The 23268-nt window shown below is 45.2% G+C and overlaps 1 protein-coding gene across 1 annotated transcript in view; it reads right to left on the bottom strand.

The window, feature by feature from the left end:
• LOC139552092 (seizure 6-like protein) overlaps window positions 1-23268 on the bottom strand; it is a 51142-nt gene that overhangs the window by 14193 nt on the left and 13681 nt on the right. Inside the window, exons 2-9 of the mRNA XM_071363499.1 lie at window positions 10168-10662; window positions 9756-9895; window positions 6142-6337; window positions 2921-3106; window positions 2565-2736; window positions 2247-2413; window positions 1933-2127; window positions 1556-1694 (exon numbers count right to left, since the gene is read on the bottom strand). Of these exons, the coding sequence (XP_071219600.1) occupies window positions 1556-1694; window positions 1933-2127; window positions 2247-2413; window positions 2565-2736; window positions 2921-3106; window positions 6142-6337; window positions 9756-9895; window positions 10168-10662 (1690 nt within the window). The remainder of the gene's footprint in view (window positions 1-1555; window positions 1695-1932; window positions 2128-2246; window positions 2414-2564; window positions 2737-2920; window positions 3107-6141; window positions 6338-9755; window positions 9896-10167; window positions 10663-23268) is intronic.

Consider the following 23268-nt stretch of genomic DNA (forward strand, 5'->3'; position numbering starts at 1 on the left):
ATGTGTAGTGGCTTCACCGGCAACCATCTAAAAACATGTGTTGAGTTTGCCCCACCAAGATTGTCATGCAAAAAAATCGCCACTGACTCAGTGTGAGGTAATGGGGTGACGTGTCAGAGACTAAACGCTGGATGAGTCAGATGGAATGCTGGGAGCTTGATGACCTCAGAGGCTAGGTGATGAGTAACACCTGGCTACTTTAACAACCTATTACCATCAGAATTCTGACAGGTGTGTGTATGTGTCAGTTTGTATGTGGCAGGCAGGTAGCCTAGTGGTTGTAGAGGCGAACCAGTGACCGGAGGGTTGCCAGTTCAAATCCCAGGTCCCGACCAGAAGAATCTGGCAGGACATATCAAATCCTAGATGCCATTGCCTACCGTTATGCACTTAAACCCCCCCTCTCCCCACAACAACAGCATCCAGTGTGGCAGCCCTCCAAACCTTGTGGTGTATTAGAGGCCGTTTAGACATGAACATAGAGCTTTCCGACCCGATATGCATAAATATATATTTCTTAATATAGAGAGAGACCCGATCCGAGGACAACTAGACCCCTTCCGCATAGACCTGGTCGGATCCAGACCAGGTCCGAGTGAGGGAAGCAGCAAAAAAGTCAATTTTGAAGCAACTTTATTAACCGGAGCAGATAAAGTGTGAGGGAGAGGAGGTAGAGAGAAGTGACGCTCTAGCAGGGGCCGTGCTGTGTGTTTAGGCTACTGTGAGCGTGAGCGAGTGACACGGGAACAGGGAGGAAGAGACGAAAGACAGCAACCAACCAAGCTGACAGGAGCCATAGTAGCTGCGTCAAACCGGGAGAAGTTAGTTAAGCTAGGCTAGCCAGGCTAATTTAGGCTGCGTGCGCTTTCTCTTCCTACACAGTTAGTCTACAAACAACAACAACTCCCTTCAGAATATGAAGTAGCAGCCTACCTTTTGGCTCTTGGTTGTTGTAGCTTCTCCTTTAACTTTTCATACCATCGTTTTAATTCCATCTTCCCATTGATTAGATATTTCCTCACTTTTGCCCAACTCGGAGGCTCTATTACTGTAGCCCATTGCCGCCTTGATGACGTATGATTGGCTAACTACAACAACAAGCTATACGCGCCACTCTCGTGAAAAGCAAGAGCAGCAGCATAAAATGATCCAATGTATCTCTCTTCTGCAGCAGTCGCGTTCGGATCTGTATGGATCCTTCCGGACAAGACATTTAAAATGACACATAGGCCTTCCCCGATACCCGTGGCGATCATATCAGATCCAACCCAGGCCCGTGACATTATTGTGATTTCTGGGTCTCAGTATTCGGGTACAGGTGGATCCGTGAAGACCTCTAGTGTGTATGTCTTTTGGAGGGGTTAAAAGTCACATTTTGGTTGGAACTAATCTTAATGTGTGTGTGTGTGTGTGTGTGTGTGTGTGTGTGTGTGTGTGTGTGTGTGTGTGTGTGTGTGTGTGTGTGTGTGTGTGTGTGTGTGTGTGTGTGTGTGTGTGTGTGTGTGTGTGTGTGTGTGTGTGTGTGTGTGTGTGTGTGTGTGTGTATATATCTCACAGCTGTACGTCGAGCAGCACACATTTGTCCTCCCCTACATGTATCCTCCAGCTGCAGTCCTCTCCCTCTCCGTACCACTCTGGCCAGTTGGGAGACAGGATCACACCCCCAGGACCTGCTAGGTCTCCCCCACACAGGGCTGGAGATGGAGGGAGAGGAGAGAGTGAGAGGGGGGAGAGAGAGAGAGGAGAGGATCTCCCCCCCCCCGGAGATATCCCAATAAAAAAAAAGGAACTGTATATTTTCACATTCAAAACTCTGTGTTGTCAAATTGTATCGTTAAAGATAAAACGCCTCACAGCTTGATAGCAGAACTCTCTCAATGTGAAAGAAAATGCCACCATAGGAGTTTCAGAAGTACACACACACACACACACCTTTGCAGAGTGGTTCCGTGTCGTTCCAGTAGGGGTCTCTGGCGTTGATACACTCTATGACTGGCGGCCCCTGCTCCAGAGAGTGACCAGTATCACAGCTGAACTGCACCACAGCGCCAACACCGTAGGCCTGGTCAGTGGTGCTGAAGTTACCATTCTGCAGGTAGGGCTCATAACAATGACCACGCTTAAACGCTGCAGAGAGAGAGAGAGAGAGAGAGAGACGGGAGAGGGAAACGAGAGAGCAGAGAGGAGGTTAGACAGAAAGGTTGGAATATATGCTGAAATGTTTCATCTGGTTTGTGTGCTCTTACCCTCATAGCGGATGTTGAAGCCTGTATTGTGGTTAGGTTGGTCAGTGATGAACTGTACCCTGACTGCTGGACCCTCACTGATCACCCCTTCAAACGGTATTGGACCACCCCGCCCCGAGTCAAACAGCACCACAGACCCAGCGTCCAGACCGCTCCATAACACAAGTCTGGGGGGAGAAATTTCATTGGAACACTTTATGGGTCCCAGATTGTTGTGATATGCAAACCTTTAAACAACTTGAAGATTTGATCCATTTCAAAAGTTGATTACAGCACAATTATAGGTTAAAGCTCAAACACATTCCTTCTCTCTCTGACCTTTCGGTGGGTCCAAGGGCCAGTCTCTCCAGGTGCAGGTGTAGTCTCTGTGCTGTGGGGGCCTCCATGGACCAGGAGCAGGAACGGTCCTGGGTGGCGTCGGGCCCCAGGCGGGGAGAGGGAGACAGGACCCTCCCTACTGTAGCATTCTTCACTGAGCCCCCACATAGTGCTATGGAGGGAGAGAGGTGATGATTATATGTGTGTGTGTGTTTGTGTCTCCCCAGCTCTGCAGCTGGGCATGTTGTTGCTCCAGACAGCAGCATGGCATTGAGATGTGTGTGTGTCCCTGTGTATGTGTGAATATGTATGTGTGTGTCCCTGCATCTGCATGTGTCTCTCCCTCTCCTCCCTACCTCTACAGCTGGGCTCCTTGCTGCTCCAGACAGGCAGAGATGCATTGAGGCAGGTGAGCGCCACTGCCCCCTGCAGGTGGTAGCCCATATGGCAGTGGAAGCGGGCAGTGCCCCCTGGCAGCAGGTCCAGCACTGACACCTCCCCAAAATGAGGCCTCCTCGGCAGGGCACAGCTCAGACGGAATACTGCCAGGGGGAGAGGGGCAGGGAGGAGGGGAGAATGAGAGAGGAAGAGACAGAGATTTCCATTCTGTCATTCTCTCCCATTATATTTTATGCTATTCTGTTCCACAGTTGGCTTCCTGTTCTAATTTGATCTGAGACGACTGGACAGGTCAGAATAAAGATAAAGGACAGGGCAGAATAATAGATCATTGAGAGGACAGGCCAGAATAATAGATCATGGAGAGGACAGGCCAGAATAATAGATCATGGAGAGGACAGGCCAGGATAATAGACAGAGGAGAGGACAGGACAATAGATAGAGGAGAGGACAGGCCAGGATAATAGATTACGGAGAGGACAGGATAATAGATAGAGGAGAGGACAGGATAATAGATAGAGGAGAGGACAGGATAATAGATAGAGGAGAGGACAGGATAATAGATAGAGGAGAGGACAGGACAATAGATAGAGGAGAGGACAGGATAATAGATAGAGGAGAGGACAGGATAATAGATAGAGGAGAGGACAGGATAATAGATAGAGGAGAGGACAGGATAATAGATTACGGAGAGGACAGGATAATAGATAGAGGAGAGGACAGGATAATAGATAGAGGAGAGGACAGGATAATAGATAGAGGAGAGGACAGGACAATAGATAGAGGAGAGGACAGGATAATAGATAGAGGAGAGGACAGGACAATAGATAGAGGAGAGCACCGGCCAGGATAATAGATAGAGGACAGGACAGGACAATAGATAGAGGAGAGGACAGGACAGGATAATAGATAGAGGAGAGAACAGGCCAGGATAATAGATAGAGGGGAGGACAGGCCAGGATAATAGATAGAGGAGAGGACAGGCCAGGATAATAGATAGAGGAGAGGACAGGATAATAGATAGAGGAGAGGACAGGCCAGGATAATAGATAGAGGAGAGGACAGGACAGGATAATAGATGGAGGAGAGGACAGGACAGGCCAGGATAATAGATAGAGGAGAGGACAGGATAATAGATAGAGGACAGGCCAGGATAATAGATAGAGGAGAGGACAGGACAATATATAGAGGAGAGGACAGGCCAGGATAATAGATAGAGGACAGGACAGGACAGGCCAGGATAATAGATAGAGGAGAGGACAGGACAATAGATAGAGGAGAGGACAGGCCAGGATAATAGATAGAGAACAGGACAGGACAGGCCAGGATAATAGATAGAGGAGAGGACAGGATAATAGATAGAGGAGAGGACAGGCCAGGATAATAGATAGAGGGCAGGACAGGCCAGGATAATAGATAGAGGACAGGACAGGATAATAGATAGAGGAGAGGACAGGATAATAGATAGAGGAGAGGACAGGCCAGGATAATAGATAGAGGAGAGGACAGGCCAGGATAATAGATAGAGGACAGGACAGGACAGGCCAGGATAATAGATAGAGGAGAGGACAGGCCAGGATAATAGATAGAGGACAGGACAGGACAGGCCAGGATAATAGATAGAGGAGAGGACAGGATAATAGATAGAGGAGAGGACAGGCCAGGATAATAGATAGAGGACAGGACAGGCCAGGATAATAGATAGAGGACAGGACAGGATAATAGATAGAGGAGAGGACAGGATAATAGATAGAGGAGAGGACAGGCCAGGATAATAGATAGAGGAGAGGACAGGCCAGGATAATAGATAGAGGACAGGACAGGACAGGCCAGGATAATAGATAGAGGAGAGGACAGGATAATAGATAGAGGAGAGGACAGGCCAGGATAATAGATAGAGGAGAGGACAGGCCAGGATAATAGATAGAGGACAGGACAGGCCAGGATAATAGATAGAGGAGAAGAGGAAAGGCAGGTGGTTTTCATGCCACGTTGACTTCATCTATCCAGAGACGCAGGAGGAAGCGAGGGATCCCACTCCCTAATTTCTTCTGGTTACATTACAGTCAACGAACTAAGCTATTGCATTGGCATCTATGGGAGAACTACCCTGTTAAGCAGACCGGAACTGACCATTTATTTTTCAATGGTAAACGAGTGAACTATCTTCATTTATCCACCATCTTTGTCCAGCCCTGTCACATCTGAACTGACACAGAGGTTGCGGTTCATACTCATAAAAGACACACCCTTGTCCACTTACCCTCCTCGCCTTATTCCCTTGGGGGAATCCTGGAGGAAGGTCCAAATGATCAGCCATGCAAGGGAAGTTTGCAACGCAAGACCCTCAGCCCTCGTTTTTAGTCAAGTTGGCGAGTGTACAATTATGTTCACTTCGGATGTAGAAATTGTGCTACTAATGCACATGACGGCACCAACACGTCTCATAAAAAGTAAATATGTTTTGTTTGGTTATCTTTTGGAAATTGTAGAAATAAAACATTTCTCTTCTTCAGAAGACCCAGCTAGGCAGGCTAACGTTAGTTAGCTAATTAATTTGCTAGCAATCATACAGTAAGCCTATATTAATAATTATATATTTAATATTAGTAGACATGCACTCATAATTGACTGTAGCGCATATAAAGCACCCACAAGCCACTGGTGGCTGAAAACAATCATCGCGGGATGAAGGAGTGACGGATGTCCGGCCAAGGGTGGTCCATTTAAAATCCATTCCTTCCTCCCTCGCCCCTTGCCCTGCAAGTGTATATTCGTCAGACGTCATGATAAGTCATCAGAAGTGTCCACTTAACTTGAGGGCTGAGGGGATAGGGTGTGTCTTTTAAGTGTACTCTCTGACTGCAGCCAGAGAGTACACAGGGGTGAGATGAGAGACATTACACATGACACATACAAACACAAACAACCACACAGTCATGTGCACACACAACTACACTATCAAAGGGCTGAGATGAGATGAAAACCAATTCATCAGAGTTCCAATCAGCTAATTGATATGACACATCCAATCACAGCGCTAATTGATTTCAAAACAAGATTAAGTGGGTAGGCAATTAACAGATCAGGTAGACAGAGAATCAACAGCACCTGAGGACTTAATGAAGGCTTTGATTTCAAAACATGAAAGAGTGTGTGTGTGCGTGTGTGTACTCACTCTGGTAGTGCAGCTGGAACATGCCCATGCCCCCCTCAGGCAAGGAGCGGTAGTATACTGAGATGGTATTGGTCGGACTGCGGATCACCTGACCCTCCACCAGAAGTGTGTGATTGGCCAGAACTAGCAAGGCCCCACCCTCATCCACCGCTCTGATTGACAGCTGCTCTCCCTCTGACAGATTCACACTCTTCACCTGAGATAGAGAGAGACAGAGGGAGAGAGGCAGGGAGAGAAGGAGAGAGGGAGAGAGGCAGAGAGAGAGAAAGAGAGAGAAAGACAGAGAGAGGGGGGTTGGAGAAAGACGGTGTGAGAGAGTTTAACATCTCATGAACCAAGATTACTACGATACAGAAATATTCTAATATGTGCAGCATGACTGCAAAAAAGAGGACCTGGAACAGCCCCAGTGTTGTGTGGAGGACAGGGTGCTGTTCCAGCAGACACCACTAGGGGTCAGAGTGAGATCACCACAGAGTCAACTATTGCAACACAGATCGGTGTGTGTGCCACAGGAGGTTGGTGGTACCTTAATTGGGGAGGACGTTCTCGTGGTAAAGGCTGGAGCGGAATTGGTGGAATGGTATCAAATACATCAAACACATGGTTTCTATGTGTTTGATGGCATTCCACTTTGTTCCGGCCATTATTATGAGCCGCCCTCCCCTCAGCAGCCTCCACTGGTGTGTGTGTGTGCGTGTGTGTAGATGCGTTCGTGAATTAGTGTTGCGCGGGTTGACTCCTAACCCGCAGTCCCCACGGTTATATCCGCAGGGCGGGTGGGTTTAGGGTCATGAAATATTGGGTGGATGAAGGGTGGGTGGAAGGGTGAAGGGCAGGTGGGTTGAATAAAGAGAAAACAATATCAACAACACACTACAGAAAAAGTTAACGTCGATCGACTCAGGCAAAAAGGACAATGTTGGAGTTTAATTTAATAAGAGAAAAGCTGCGGAGAGTTGAAAATAAAGAGAAGGGAGGGCCAGAAAAGTCATGTTTGGGAAAGATTTGGTGAAGTGGTGAAAGGGGATGATAGCAGTGTCGGCGATGTTATGTGTGATGATTGTGAGGCGCTATACAAATTCAACAGTCACAAGACAGGGACTTCGAATAGGCCAATGGCACGTCAAGGGAACTGTAGCATACTGTTAGGATTTGTTAAATGGAAACTGAAATCTGAACACTGAAAGTAGGTCTGTAGCCTCTCACGCCTCGATCAGACCGACAGTATATTGCATTTTGGTACACCAGAAGTACATTCATTTCCAATGGAACGCTGCGTTTGCCTCGCAGCATTGCGTTGCAGAGACAGTTGCAGTGCTTTCTGTGTGGTGCATACGTTGGATGTATCGAACGTATGCATCAAATTGTATGCGGAGACTTGACAGAAATACTTGCAAAAGGAATGAAAGGAAGTGAATGTAGAATTTTTGTTGCACACATATCCACTAAAATGTTGGATTACATAATGAAAAAAGTTTAACTTCAGAATTTATTACAAAGTATTGATGCAAAAACGCTGTCGGTCTGATTGAGGCATTACTATAAATTCCTGCAGAATTAAGCATTTCTTGCAGTGAAATGATATACCAAATGTAGGCAACATTTTTACTCGGGAACAGGAGCGGAGAAATAGGATTTCTTTCATCATCTTGAGAGAATGTGCAGTTTAGAGACCGTCTGTAGAAGTGCTGTCTTTATCAGCATCATCAAATCATCAAATCATCAAAGCATTTCAAACACATCAAATATGGATCCAAGCCCAACTGAAATCTTATCAGAAACATGTTGGGTCGTTTACAACTTTCTATTTCCTTACAACCGGTCAAACTGATATAATTTGGACATTTTGCACAGAAAATCTTTTCCGTCTTTTTTGTTATTGCATTTTATCCCCGGTCCCTAAACGTATTTGCTCCTCGAAAAAAAGCAGAGATGACAGAGAACATTACCAATGTCAACTAGATTGAAGCATTCATTCTATCCATTTATGACATTATTCTGGTGAGCAAGTATTTATTTAGTCTTCTAGGGCAACATACAATGACAGCAGAGAAGCTTAATGTATCTAATTCTAGACAAGTTGACTAACAAATAGCCTAAAAAAAAAAAAATCGGGTAAATTATACGCATAAACATAGCCTATTTAAACCAGGCTAAAGAAAATGATCCTGCAACCTCTGTCAAAAAAATATTCTGCTGTCTCGGACTGTAGACTACAGCCTCAGATTTTCACTTTATCCCATATAATTGGGTGGCGCGTGTTTGTGAGTGTGAATGTATGCAGGGTTCAAACATATGGTGACAGATGGAATTTCGTGACTTCTCCATGACTTTTAACCACATTTCCATGATCAACAACTGCCGGTGTCTCTATGTATGTATCAAAAAGTAAGCGTGATGTGGTATCGACACTGGGAGACTGCCCTTTGATCCCATGTACCATCTCCTGTCATTGTGTAAAGCACCCCCCCCCCACAAAGTAGAATACCTGTATAAAACACATGTGTGGTCAACGCTCAGTCTGGAGAGTGTGCAGGCTTTTGATCAATCCCTGCTAAAACACATCAGAGACAGTTTATCAAAGGTCTGGTTGAGCAGCTAATTTAAAAAAAAAAAGTGGTTTGTTAGAGGGGAGACTGGAATAAAAGCCCACACACCCATTAGCTCTCCTGGAGGATGGCTGACCACCCTTGATGTATAACATAGCAACAATACAACCAAGTCATTTTTATGCCTTTTGAAAAATTTGCTCATTCATTATATCAAAGAGCAAACGGCTATGGTAGGCTACACATATTTGAATTCAGCTGAAGAAAGCCCACAAATGGTCTTCTGGAAAGGTATATTTTCTAGTTTAGTCAGACTGTATTTATCTTAGCTACCTTAGAAGTGTTTACACTTTGCATGCTATTGTGATGCAATGTCCCATACAATAGATTAGCCAAATCAACTGGAAGTATGCACAAAACGAGTTTTGAAAGGCACAGAATCCAAAAGGCTACATCTAACATTTTATCCTAAAATGACTGATTTACAAATTATTGTTTAGATTCACATGGTTCGAATCACCACGATTTAACCGAATCCCAACTAATACAATCGCGAAGTGAATCGTTCATTTCGTCAAAAAGAATCCTTTAAATTAATCATATGAATCATTCAAAAAAGCAAATCGACTTTGTATGACCTTATTCGCGAGCGTCGGTAGAACTTTTTTTATTTTTATACATGCTAATAATAGCTGAACAGTTAATTCGAGGATACAATATACAGTGTATGTTTTGAATTGTCTACTTAGTTATTAGTCTGTTCTCTATCATATTTTATAGGCTTACCTGCTGCTACAATGTCCAACTGTCTCATCTCTCCCTTGAGCAACGGCCCACTCGTCTCGTACACATGCTGGTGATGCGCGCAAACATAGAATGCGCTAGTCTCATTCCGATCCTGGCTGACATGTTGATTTTTATTTGATTGATCAAATATTTAAAAACTGCGCCTAAATAAATGACATTAACAGACATTATTATTTCCACACCTGGAAAACACAACCAGTTTTTTTTCTCATGACGATATGAACCCTGTGTGTGTCAATGTGGGTGTTTGTTTACCTGTAGCTCGACTCCATAGCCTGTGTACACAGTGATAGTGTATGTACAGTGTAGAAATGTTCCATCTGGTAGAGGGGGGTCGTCAGAAGAGTCTATGTATCCCTCTGGGTCGGAGAAATTCACCATACAGCCAGACACAGCTGGAGAGATAGTTTAGGAGAGGGGGAGGAGAGGAGGAGGAAATGAGAGGAGAGGAGAGGGAAGGAGAGGAGGGGGACAGAAGAGGAGGTGAGGAGCGGAGATGACAAACAATACTGGAAAAATATTGGAAAAGCAATTTATTTTCACAGCGTAATCCAAGATGCTGGTGAGATAAGCACATCTATGTCTTCAGTCAGAGAAAGGTAAACAACTGCTTTCTGTAAAAAGGACGAGGCGTTCTCTAACATTGAGAACATTCTCTAACATATACCTGGTGAAGGTGTGTTTGCAGCCATGGTCGCCATGACAATAGCGGTGACCTCATCTCGCTGTCCCAGCGGTGTGTGTGTGGATGTGTGTGTCCCGGGCTGGGAGGAGGGGATGGGTTTGTTGTCGGATTGGGAGGGCTGTGACGGGAGGGGGGGTCCACTGTCGTGGGGCTGTGAGACTAGGGATCCTATCCTCTTCAACAGACCCTGCTGATCCAGAGAGAGACCTCCAGACAGGCCCCTCACGCTCAGTCCTCTGCCCAGGAGAGGCAGCAGGTCCTGGGGCTGAGCAGAGGGCAGGACCACCCCCCTTGTCTGGTAGAGGAGACGATCCTTCTGGGCCAGGAATGACTCGAGCAGATCACCAGTGGCACCCATCCCCGCCCCGGGCACTAACCCAACCACGGAACTTCTCCCTCGGGATGAGTCTATGTCTGTGTCCCCTACGGCTTGAGAAGGGGAGGGGGAGGAGGGTGGAGGTGTGGAGTCAACTTCACCTAGAGAAACGGAGAGAGAAAAAAAAAGTGTAAAAGAGAGTGAGACTACAGGTGATATGTAGTCTTTACACTAGTGCTGCTTTTAGCACTGAGAATAATTGTATTTTATACTCATTCTATGTTAGGGCTCTCCTGCAGCCGGGCCTGTTTCCAGGGAGAAATGCAAACCAGTGGGACTGAGGAACTGGAGGGCCTGCTGTGAACGCTTAAGCTGGAGCAAAGAGAGAGACAGCTCCGAGCTCCCAGAAAGCCTTTCTTCTCTGTGTGTCTAGTGAATGTGATGTGGCTGTGTTAGGACCTGTTTTAGCCTGGTATAACATTACACGGATAAGCAAAAACCAGCAGGACTGAGGAACTCAAAGGGAAGCTCCTGAAAACCTTTCTCCCCTGCGTGTCTAGTGACTATGTCTGGAGAGTATGGCTGTGTTAGGGCCTCTCTGGAGCAGGAAACTGTCCAGTTTCACCGTGTTCCGCTTTCTGTTCTACTGTTTGTTCCACTGTCTGTTCCACTGTTTGTTCTACTGTCTGTTCCACTCTCTGTTCTACTGTCTGTTCCACTGTCTGTTCCACTGTTTGTTCTACTGTCTGTTCCACTCTCTGTTCTACTGTCTGTTCCACTGTCTGTTCCACTGTTTGTTCTGCTGTATGTTCCACTGTTTGTTCCACTGTCTGTTCCACTGTCTGTTCTACTGTCTGTTCCACTGTCTGTTCCACTGTTTGTTCTGCTGTATGTTCCACTGTTTGTTCCACTGTCTGTTCCACTGTCTGTTCCACTCTCTGTTCCACTCTGTTCCACTGTTTGTTCTACTGTCTGTTCCACTCTCTGTTCTACTGTCTGTTCCACTGTCTGTTCTGCTGTATGTTCCACTGTTTGTTCTACTGTCTGTTATATTGCCTGTTCCATTGTTATCAGGACTACTGGGGCGATCTGGCATCAGGACGAGCAGCCCAGCCCAATAACCTGCTCTTTATTGCACACACAAACAGGCAGAATGCACACACGCGCACACAAGCACACACCACATGCATACACACACATGCACACACATGCACACACACACTCACACAGGCAGACCACAGACTCTTTGGGCGAGGAGAGACAGGGTAGGCAGTCAGGCATGGCGGAGAGAGAGAGAGAGATAGAGAGAGATAGAGAAGGGGAAGAGAAGGGGAAGAGAGAGAGAGAAGGGAGAGGGAGAGAGAAGGGAGAGAGAGAAAGAGAGAGAGAGAGAGAGAGAGAGAAGGGGGAGGGAGATAGAGAGAGAAAACGGGAGGGAGAGAGAGAGCGAAGGGAGAGGGAGAGGGAGATAGAGAGAGAGAAGGGATATGGAGAGAGAGAGAGAAGAGAGAGAGAGAGAGAGAGAGAGAGAGAGAGAGAGAGAGAGAGAGAGAGAGAGAGAAGGGATATGGAGAGAGAGAGAGAGAAGGGAGAGAGAGAGAGAAGGGGGAGAATGAAAAAGGGAGAGTGAGAAGAACATTTAAAAAAAGCAGAGACAGGCACACTGCTCCCACGCATGCTAAAATAACATCTCCAAGTGCCCAGCACTACAAAAAGACAGAACAGTGGACACAAGCCCGCAGGCACACACACACACGCACACCAACGCATACACTCGCACACACACACAGTCAGGCCCTTCATGGCCAGTGTATCACTGTGTTGCTGCCTAAACAGCAGCAACCCCTCCACTCCACACTGCTAAAACTCTGGACCACTTACCACCTGCTCTCAGAACAGGCTGCTTTCTAGAAACCATATCCTCACAGTGACATAAAGAAAACAGCTTTGGACTTTGATAGCGTCGGTTGTGTCTGCAGAGAGAGTCAACTCCACCCATCGAACCTTCATCAGCCACCAACTCAACGTCAGCAGAGAGAGTCAACTCCACCCATCGAACCTTCATCAGCCACCAACTCAACGTCTGCAGAGAGTGTCAACTCCACCCATCAAACCTTCATCAGCCACCAACCCAACGTCTGCAGAGAGAGTCAACTCCACCCATCGAACCTTCATCAGCCACCAACCCAACGTCTGCAGAGAGTGTCAACTCCACCCATCAAACCTTCATCAGCCACCAACCCAACGTCTGCAGAGAGAGTCAACTCCACCCATCGAACCTTCATCAGCCACCAACTTGCATCCTGCTCACGAGGAGACGTGGATGATGCACGACAACAGGTGTGCCTGATCTGATACAAATCTACGTTTTTCTTCCTCATTGGGTTAAACACTAAAAGGGTTTTGGTACAGTACATCTTCTCAGCTGAGCTCTTTATATCGTATAGGAGCGAAACCATTCATAGATCTATATTGTAAATGTGTAACTACATTGACTGTGTCTCTCAACCCAACACTAGTGCCCCATGTATTTATGACTAGAAGTGGACCAGACCGAACCACTACCATCTAACTCCAAACCCTTATTTAACTAGGCAAGTCAGTTATGAACAAATTCTGATTTACAATGACGGCCTAGGAACAGTGGGTTTAACTGCCTTGTTCAGGGGCAGATTGACAGATTTGTACCTTGTCAGCTCGGGGATTCAAACTTGCAACCTTTCGGTTACTAGCCCAACGCTCTAACCACTAGGCTACCCTGCCGACACTCCTCACAGGAACATGGTGGTTTCTGTCGAAAAGGTAGTGCTATATTCATGGAATGACCAAGGACAATAAGGAGGATTTTACAGACCCAACTTTCTTTATACAACAACAAATGATAAAAATGCTGTACAAACACCATTAAACCAATGTCTTTGTGATGGTGATGACTCACTCCCTCACAGTAGGGATGTTTTGGTATTACCAAGGCGTTATATTCTGCGTGCTCTGAAAAGCCCCCCCCAAAAAAACACAACAATGGATGTTATGATCAGGGATGAATGAAAACACCTCACTCTCTGACATCCTGATGTCAGTATTCGGTACCTCGGAGATTTGGCTTGTAGAGAGTGAAATACAACATCTAATGCTGTTGGCCTATCCTGAAACTTTCTATCAGTATGCCTTTAAAACACTTAACAAAAACACAACCTAGAAACACAGACTCACTACCACTCATTCACTAACTCTCTCTCTCTCTCTCACACACACACACACATACACCCACCCACGCACACTCACAAGATATCAAGTTCACACCCTTGTGGAGCTGAGTAACACATTATCATGTCCCTGACACAGTGTTCAACACATCGCTGTGTGTGTGTGTTTGTGACTATGTGCCGAAACATTAACGGTGCCAAACATCTCAATGAAGAAAAGACAAAGTGAGGAAGGACAATTGTGTGTGTGAGAGAGAGAGAGAGAGAGCGAGAGAGAGAGAGAGAGAGAGAGAGAGAGAGAGAGAGAGAGAGAGAGAGAGAGAGAGAGAGAGAGAGAGAGAGAGAGAGAGAGAGAGAGAGAGAGAGAGAGAGCTGTCTATATGATGTGTGGGAACACAATGAAGACATCCAAGGTTACGAAAACTCAAAAGGAACACACAGGAGGCGGTGTGGGTAGAGAAGAGGACCGCTGATTATACTGTCTGTTAGTCTGTTTTTATTGCTGTTGTTGTGAGATCTGACTGGCTAAGCTGAACACATCTGCAGACCCCAAACTGGCCACCTGGGACCCACCGTAACTATGAAAGCATTCCTTAGCTACGACGACAACACGCCACGGAGACATACTCTCATAACCGTCAGCTACACACAAGTCGATGCTATCTGTAATTGGATGTTTGAGGCTGGCTGTGGGTTGGCTGGTGGACTGATTTAAAGTAGAGCAGTCATCGAATCGACCAATCAGCAATAACCTCAGAGTAGATCATCAGATGAAGCAAACTGCCACTCAGATACACTGATTCACGCACGCGCACGCGCACGCGCGCACACACACACACACACACACACACACACACACACACACACACACACACACACACACACACACACACACACACACACACACACACACACACACACACACACACACACACACACACACACACACACACACACACACACACACACACACACACACACAACCAATGTTCCCTCAATTTATCGGGGGGCACTGAGCACATTTCAGGTCTGCTGAGCGCAAACTCGAACGTTGTGAAAATTCTGTGCAACTTCCGGCACACGTTTACTGTGAACACTGAGACTGTATCTGTTTTAAGTAGGCTACTGTGGCTATTTGATCATAATGTAGGCCTACCAGAGTGGCCTACCATCAAAAACAATGGAGAAAATGCACCCCATAACATTATAACATGGAAATAGCGGTTTTATCATTCACCCTATAGTAGTAACCAATGTGTGGTTTACATTCCATGAGACTTTGGGGAAAAAACATGCAGAGCTTGATATTAACCTGTTTATCCACTTGTCCTTGAGAAAAGGAGGTGACTGAATATTTTGTTGTAATGTTTTATGCAAGAAACCACTTTCCAAAATACAATTTATTATTACTCCCATACCATTATTACAGAGAATCAGACAAATTATGCTATCCTCTGCCTTTTGGCTACTTAGTTTATTCAAGCCTGTCTCAAAATACAACACTTCCCCTTTAAGACATAAAAAAAGCTCTTTACCTGACTTGCTTTTCAAAGATGTCTAGAAACAGTGGGGTAAATTACTCAAGTAAAAATAGTTAAGTCATTTTTGGGGGTATCTGTACTTTATTTTACTATTTATATTTTGGATAACTTTTACTCCATACAGGTATCTTTACTTTTACTCAAGTATGACTATTGGGTACTTTCTCCACTACTGGCTAGAAATGTACACGTTTGGTGATCTTGTAAGCAATCCCTCCCACATTGCTGACTACAAATGATCTATAACTGGGATAATAACTCACTAACTAGCAAAGAATGTAAACAAATGTGGCTACAGCTCTCACTTTGATCTCTAAAACAAACGCATAATAATCGTGACCGCTCATGTTGTAAAACAGTCCAGTTCAAAGAGAACGACACAAATCCATATATGGCAATGGTCTATTTGCATATAGGCCTACTGCAGCTCTGATTGGTTATGGCGCACTGGTCTGTGTAGAGCAGCCGGATGTGATTCAGCCTGGATTCGAACCAGGGACTGAAGTGACGGCTCTTGCAATGAGATGCAGTGACTTAGACCGGTGCACCACTCAGGAGCCCAAAAGTCTTGCATAGTTTGCATACTAAGTCTTGCATAGTTCGTTTTGTTTTGGTATGTTGAATTGAAAGTGGCTAATATTGCATTGATCCGATAACAATTCCCACAGTAAAGGGAAACATTGATAGTGTTAATTAACAGGGAAAACTCTAGAAAGTTCAGGGAAGTTCAATCTCATGCTTCTCTGCAGGAGCTGATATTTCTCCTGTGCAGCAGTCCCGGGGAGTTGCAGTTTAGAGGGAACATTGCACTCAACTACTAAACAAACACACACTAAGTTCGAAAGCCTTGGGTTCTAAAGCTTTCGGTTCTAAAGCCTTTGGTTCTTGACTCACACCGTCCTCATGCCATTGTTCAGGGTTCCAGTCACAGAGTCCCATCTGGGTCGTATGTGGTGTCAGAAGCAGGTGCTATTCCACCCAGGCATGACCAACTCTTATGAACAGATGGCATCATCTGTGGGCTCTCTCTCCTCTCTCTCTCTCTCTCTCTCTCTCTCTCTCTCTCTCTCTCTCTCTCTCTCTCTCTCTCTCTCTCTCTCTCTCCTCTATCCCTCTATTTATATACCTCCTCTGTACTCTGTACTCTGTCCATACCTCTCCTCTCCTTTCATCCCATCCTCCCTCTCTCTCTGCCCCCAGATCTTCTCTATACAGAGAATGTTGTGTAACTATGTATCTCAAGGGCAACACATAAGTTATTAATAAGCACTATTAGCAATGATTAATAAGCCCTTTCAACAAAATGTGTGTTGGCCTACTGTTTCAAACTGCCTCCCAACTCAATCATGTCTAACAAAGAAGGTTCGGTAAACCACGCTCACAAGACGAGTCACCTTGCCTGAGACCTGAAGACTTGTGTTAGCTCCCCAAGCCGATGGCAAGGTTCTTGAACATTCTCCATGTTGACGTCCAATCCCCATGGAAACCCTCAGGCTAAAAGGCATTCTTCCTCCACTCTTCTTCCTCTCCTCCATTCGATCTCTCCATTCACAATTAATGTGGCCAGTGAGGAGAAATATCTATCGGTTATTTTATTCATGTTTCCTGCACAGCTTCAGGCTGGAAGAAGTCCATGTACCTGTGATACATGTTCTATTACACACACACACACACACACACACGTTTGTGTGCTCACTGTGCAGATGTGTGTGCGTTAAGAGCAGTGAAAACAGAACAGGGCTTTCTGTCCCTAGAGAGAAGCTGTCTGTTACTTCTGCCAATGCCCCTTTGCTACTGTCCCCCCCCCCCCCCCCCCCCACACACACTTCCCCCATCTCTCTCGCGCCCTCCTTCTCCCACCATTCATCTCTCAATATCCTCCTTTCCTTTATTCTCTCTCCCTCAGTCTCATTCCTTGATGCTACTGGTAACTGGAGGGAGACAGGAGTGTGAGTAGAGTTTCAATGACTTCTGAACATCTCTCGCGCGCGCGCACATTTAAACACACGCATATAGGATCCTAACTAGGCTATAGTGGAGCCAAAGAGCAGGCTTCGGTCAATCCTAACCCAATTTCTTTCAATAGCAACACGGCCATGTATAGCTCGTTATTCACTCCTCCGCTCTCTCACTTGTTCTCCTCTCTCTATCTACGGTTGTACTGTAGGTTTCATGATGACCACTTCTCTGTTTCCCTCCTCCTCTTCTTTCTATCCTACTATCACACTGCAGCCATACGTGCCTCGTCAGTCCATCTTTTTCTACTCTTCTCCCACGTTCCAACTACCTAGCCGTATCTCATCCTGCTACCAAGAATGATGACACCATCCAAATCATCTCTGGTGGTATCACAGAAATATCAGTTATCCTCCTATGTTATGTCATCAATATGGGGCCTGGGTCAACCTAATGGGTGATGTCATCAACGTCAGTCAGTCATGGTCCCATCAGTTCTATCCATCTGGGAGCTCAGGTTGCAGAGAAGAGTCTTTGTGTGTGTGATCTATCGAGAGGTGTGTGTGTGTGTGTGTGTGTGTGTGTGTGTGTGTGTGTGTGTGTGTGTGTGTGTGTGTGTGTGTGTGTGTGTGTGTGTGTGTGTGTGTGTGTGTGTGTGTGTGTGTGTGTGTGTGTGTGTGTGTGTGTGGTGTGTGTGGTGTGTGTGTGTGTGTGGTGTGTGTGTGGTGTGTGTGTGGTGTGTGTGTGGTGTGTGTGGTGTGTGTGGTGTGTGTGTGTGTGTGTGTGTGTGTGTGTGTGTGTGTGTGTGTGTGTGTGTGTGTGTGTGTGTGTGTGTGTGTGATGAATCTTACAGCAGGACTGTACCAGAGATTTTTCTTCCATTAAAATGCTTCTGCGGACCGCCTAAGCATTTTATTTATTTATTTAGTCACACATTTTTTTGATGGAAAAATGCTTTCAGTTAAAAGACTAAAACCAGATATAAATGATGTAGAAAAGATATTGGATATTAGACTGAGTGTACAAAACAATAGGAACACCTGCTCCTTCCATGACATAGACCAGCCGAATCCAGGTGAAAGCTATGATCCCTTATTATGTCACCGGCGCTTGTGTTGTCTTAAGTTTCTAAAATGACCCGCCACTATGTATAACAGCAGAGAAAACCCCCTAAATGACATTTTTTCAACTTGAAATTTGATGACTTTTCCTAGAGTGACCCCGACATTAGAAAAAGTGAAACATCGCCTTTGTTCATATTTCCATGAAAGCTGTACACCACCAGGGTACAAAGATTGTCTTAGGGTCATCTTTGACCCGGCAGTTATAAAATAATTTACACACCACAAAAACCAAAAGGACACAGCATCTCCCCTCCACGACCCCACACATGACTCAAGTTCACAGACAAAATAAAAACAATTTCGGACAAAATAAACAAAATTTCAGACAAAATAAGAATGTCTTGAAAGCTTAAGTTACTAAGGGGGAATGCAGTCAGAGGCTATAAAGGTGCTGCAGATGACAGTCCCCCCAGTTCTCTCTCTGCTGAAGCCATCAGTGCACGTTTCAGTGCCCAACAGGTCGTAGATCTGATTTATTCAGATGTCCAGGAGGAACAAGAGAACAATGATTTAGAAGAGGAGGAGGTATCTGAGGAAGAAGATGGGTAAGAATACAACCCAGAGCATGATGCATCATCTTCAGATGAAGAAGAAATCCCCCAAGCTGAAAGAGAGACCTTTTTGTCAAAGAACAGCCAAATAACATGGTCCTGGTCACCATATGATAACCAAGGCAGGATGGCAGCATAAAATGTCATAAGGATGACCCCAGGGCCTTATGACCCCAGGGCCTTATGACCCCAGGGCCCACAAGACATGCAGTTGCCCATGTCCAGGACAGTGCCTCAACATTATACATGTTCATCACACCAGCCATTCAAACAAATCATCCTGGAGATGACAAATTTGGAGGGTTTCTGTAAATATGGAGACAAGTGAAAAAGGATGGATGAGATTGACCTGCGTGCCTACATAGGGCTGCTAATCTTAGCGGGTGTGTATAGGTCCCGAGGCGAGGCTACATGTAGTCTCTGGGATGCAGAGAGTGGAAGGGTGATTTTCCGTGCCACGATGCCACTGAAAGTCTTTCACACTTTCTCAAGAATGCTACGGTTTGATAACCGTGAGTCAAGACCTGCAAGACGTGTGAGAGACAAACTGACGGCCATAAGAGAGGTCTGGGAGAAGTGGGTGGAGCGTCTGCCGTACCTCTACAACCCTGGGCCTGAAGTAACAGTGGATGAGCAACTGGTTCCATTCAGAGGTACATTTTAATTTTCATATCTGTAACGTAAGTGATTTTCACTGTTAAATCTTATTATGTATTCCTGTAATATCATTGATTTGTGATTGTTTCCTGTGACACTGATACTGATTACTGATAGTAATCTCTTTTGTCAAAAGGTTACTGTCCTTTCCGGCAGTATATGCCCAGCAAGCCAGCAAAGTATGACATCAAGATATGGGTGGCCTGTGACGCACAATCCAGCTACGCTTGGAAGATGCAAGTCTACACAGGGAAGCTGACCAGTGGAGGCCCGGAGAAGAACCAGGGGATACGGGTTGTGCTTGATGTGACAGATGGACTGAGGGGGCACAATGTCACTTGAGACAGTTTCTTCACCTCTTATGAACTCAGCCAGCAGCTCCTGAAGAGGAAGATTACCATGGATGGCACAGTTAGAAAGAACAAGCCTGAGTTCCCCCCTGCAGTCCTCGCAACAAGAGAGAGGCCTTCTCATCAAAGTTGGCCTTCACCCCCACCACCACTCTAGTTTCTTACCTCCTAAAGAGGAACAAGAATGTGGTCCCCCTGAGCACACTGCACAAAACGGCTGAGATCAGTGATCGTGAAGACAGGAAGCCAGCCATCATCCTGGACTACATCCACAACAAAGGAGGCATGGACAACCTGGACAAGGTGATTGGAACTTACAGCTGCAGGAGGATGACTGCCCGCTGGCCCCTGGTCATCTTCCATAACATCCTTGATGTGTCCTTATACAATGCCTTCGTGATATGGAACAAGATCAACCCTACCTGGATGCCTGATAAGCGGAACAAGAGGGTGTTCCTGGAGCAGCTGGGAAAGGCACTTGTAACCCCACACATTCAAAGAAGGGAGCGCCTCCCCCGCACAGCAGCCTCTGCTGCGCTTGTGAAAGCTGTTCAGGGGGCTGAATCTTGTCCTGATCCAGCTGAGGCTGCAGCTGGGGCAGGCAAGAGGAGGAGATGCCAATTATTTCCCCCAAAGAAGGAATGTAAAACAAATACTATGTGCTGCACATGTGAGAAATACATCTGCAAAGTCCATGCACACACACTTGCATGCTGTCCTACATGTGCTAATTAGAGTTGATTGATTTATGTTCTTCACGTTTTTGTTTTGTATCTATTATCTTATTTTATTTGTATTTATTGTTGTTGTTTATACACCTTGTGGGTGGGGGCAATGGTTAAGAAAATGGGAGAAGACTAGTATTTTGTAGTTGAATTTCTCATTGTACAATATATAAGAACATATCACTATGTTGCCAAACAAGTGCTTCCCTTTGTAGATTGTAATGGTTTGCAAGCCCTGCCACATCTGACGAGCGTCATAGCCGGTGTAGTACGACGGTGTAGAATGATTCAAATCTTATTTGTCACGTGCCAAATACAACAGATGTAGACTTTCCAGTGAAATGTTTGCTTCAGAGCCCTTCCCAATGATGCAGAGTTAAAAAATAATAATACAAAGGAAAATAGTAACACAAGAGGATTAAAAACAAGAATGGAGCTATATACAGGGAGTACAAGTACCAGATCAAAGTGCAGGGGCACGAGGTATTTGACATAGATATGTACATGAAGGCAGGGTAAAGTGACTAGGCATCAGGATAGATAATAATAAGAGAAAAATAAAGAACAGAGTAGTAGCAGAATATGATGAGTGTAAAAGTGTCTGTGTGTGTATATGTGTGTTTGTGTTGTGTCGGTATGTGTATATGTAGTGTATGTGAATGTGTGTGGGCTGTGGGCTGTGTGAGAGTGTCAGTGTAGTGTGTGCAAGTGAGTGTGTATATACTGTATAGTCCAGTGGTGGTCGGTGCCGTTTAAGATGAGGGAGGACAATTATTTATTTTTTATGAGCATGGCCTTATCTCTATTACAGCATAATGTTTGACTGTCATTCATATGCCATTCACCCAGCTTAATGTACAATCGATAGGTTTAGGCTACTACATGATACTCAACTTTTCCTTGTACCTATCATGAGGTTGCTACAACTTTATAACGTAGGTGCACAGGTCGAGAGAAAAATTAAGAGTAATCAAGGGGACAGCCAGTCTTGCCTGCATCTAGCTGATCTAGGGTGTAATCATTAGTCCAACAGTTGCAAACGACAGTTTCTATTGGACAAATTCAGGAATGTTTAAAAAGCTTAATTCTGTTTGCTTCCGTTTAAGATTTTTTTTCCCAACAGAATTGGCAGAATGAATACACCCCATGATCACACGCAAATACAGTTCACTTTCATAGCAGCCACATACAAACAGCATGATCATTTTGCTCGTTGTAGAATTCCTTCCCGCATCTACGCACTCTTCTCCTCTCACCTTTTCCCTTCGCTTGTGGACTTCAGTGCACAACACATTAGATGTCTGTGACCAGGCGAAAAATCCTTTCCATGTCAAACCTTCAAATCATAACCCTAACCACTATACACAGCCTACATCGTTAATGTCACCATATTAGCTAACGTCATAGCTGGTCAACATAGCTACTTGAACTAATGCATTTGTAAACTCGCTACAATCTTGCAAGCAGTTTAGCGGTTACACCGGCTGATCCCGGTGGCAAGAATTTATAAAACCAAAATGTACCTTGACTTGGAAGAGTTCCAGTGTTGGATAGCCATAGCCAGCTAGCTAACATAGCATCACTCTCTGTTTGAGACAGGTGTTTGAGTAGGCTAAACTAGCTAGCTGCCTTCACTAGCTCTCTCGCTCTCTTTTGCTTCTCCTTCATTTTTAAATAAATACATTTGTTCAAAAGTGTTCAATTATTGTCTTTCTCTCTCTTTGAGTCAACTACTCAACACATGTTATGCACGGCAGTGCTAGCTAGCTGTAGCTTATGCTTTTAGTACTAGATTCGTTCTCTGATCCTTTGATTGGGTGGACAACATGTCAGTTCATGCTCTGATAGGTTGTAGGACATCCTCCGTAAGTGGTCATAATTGCTGTGTATGTCTATGGAATGGGGTGAGAACCACGAGCCTCCTAGGTTTTGTAGTGACATTTCTGAAGCTTCTATTTTGCAATAGTCTCTAGGAAACACCATAGATTTTCACAGCATACTACTATTCCCAGAGTGCATTTCAACCCCCAGGGTGCAATGCTCCGCCCAGGGCTACTGGCTGGCTGCAGACAAACGTGAAATAGTCTCAATATATGAGTGAATTTCACAGAACTTTTGGTTTGTAATCATATTATAATGCTCACATGAATGTCATGCTGAACATATGTTCATATCATTGACACTCGAACATAATTCAAATTTAGTAGCTAGCAGAATGACGTTACAATGCAAATGTAATGTGTAATATAATTTTAATGTAATTTTGAAACTTAACCTCCCTTGAACTACACTGTATTGTCATAGTTTGTTTCTGGAGCCCGTTTTGTCAACAAGCTGCCGGTATTGGAGGTATGATGTTTTTGTTAGAAGAAGCAATGCTGTCTCTATTCTCACATAGATATTTCCCCCCTCGGACGGCGCTCAGCTTACTGCTGTCCCACGCCCACTCAGCAACGATGGTAGTTAATGCCATTTTTAGGTTCTCTGCTGTGTGCCTCTCCTATGTTCTCAGTGTTCAATACATGGGACTTCATATCTTATTTCTCATCAATGTGATGGCTCGCTGGAGTGATGAATGACAGCGTGTTCATAAATGTCCAACAGTCTGTTGTTAACGCCACATATGGGGTGTTTGAGAGCTTGCGTTTGTACCTGCA

The sequence above is a fragment of the Salvelinus alpinus genome, chromosome 24 (genome assembly GCF_045679555.1).
Source record: "Salvelinus alpinus chromosome 24, SLU_Salpinus.1, whole genome shotgun sequence".
Taxonomy (NCBI): domain Eukaryota; kingdom Metazoa; phylum Chordata; class Actinopteri; order Salmoniformes; family Salmonidae; genus Salvelinus; species Salvelinus alpinus.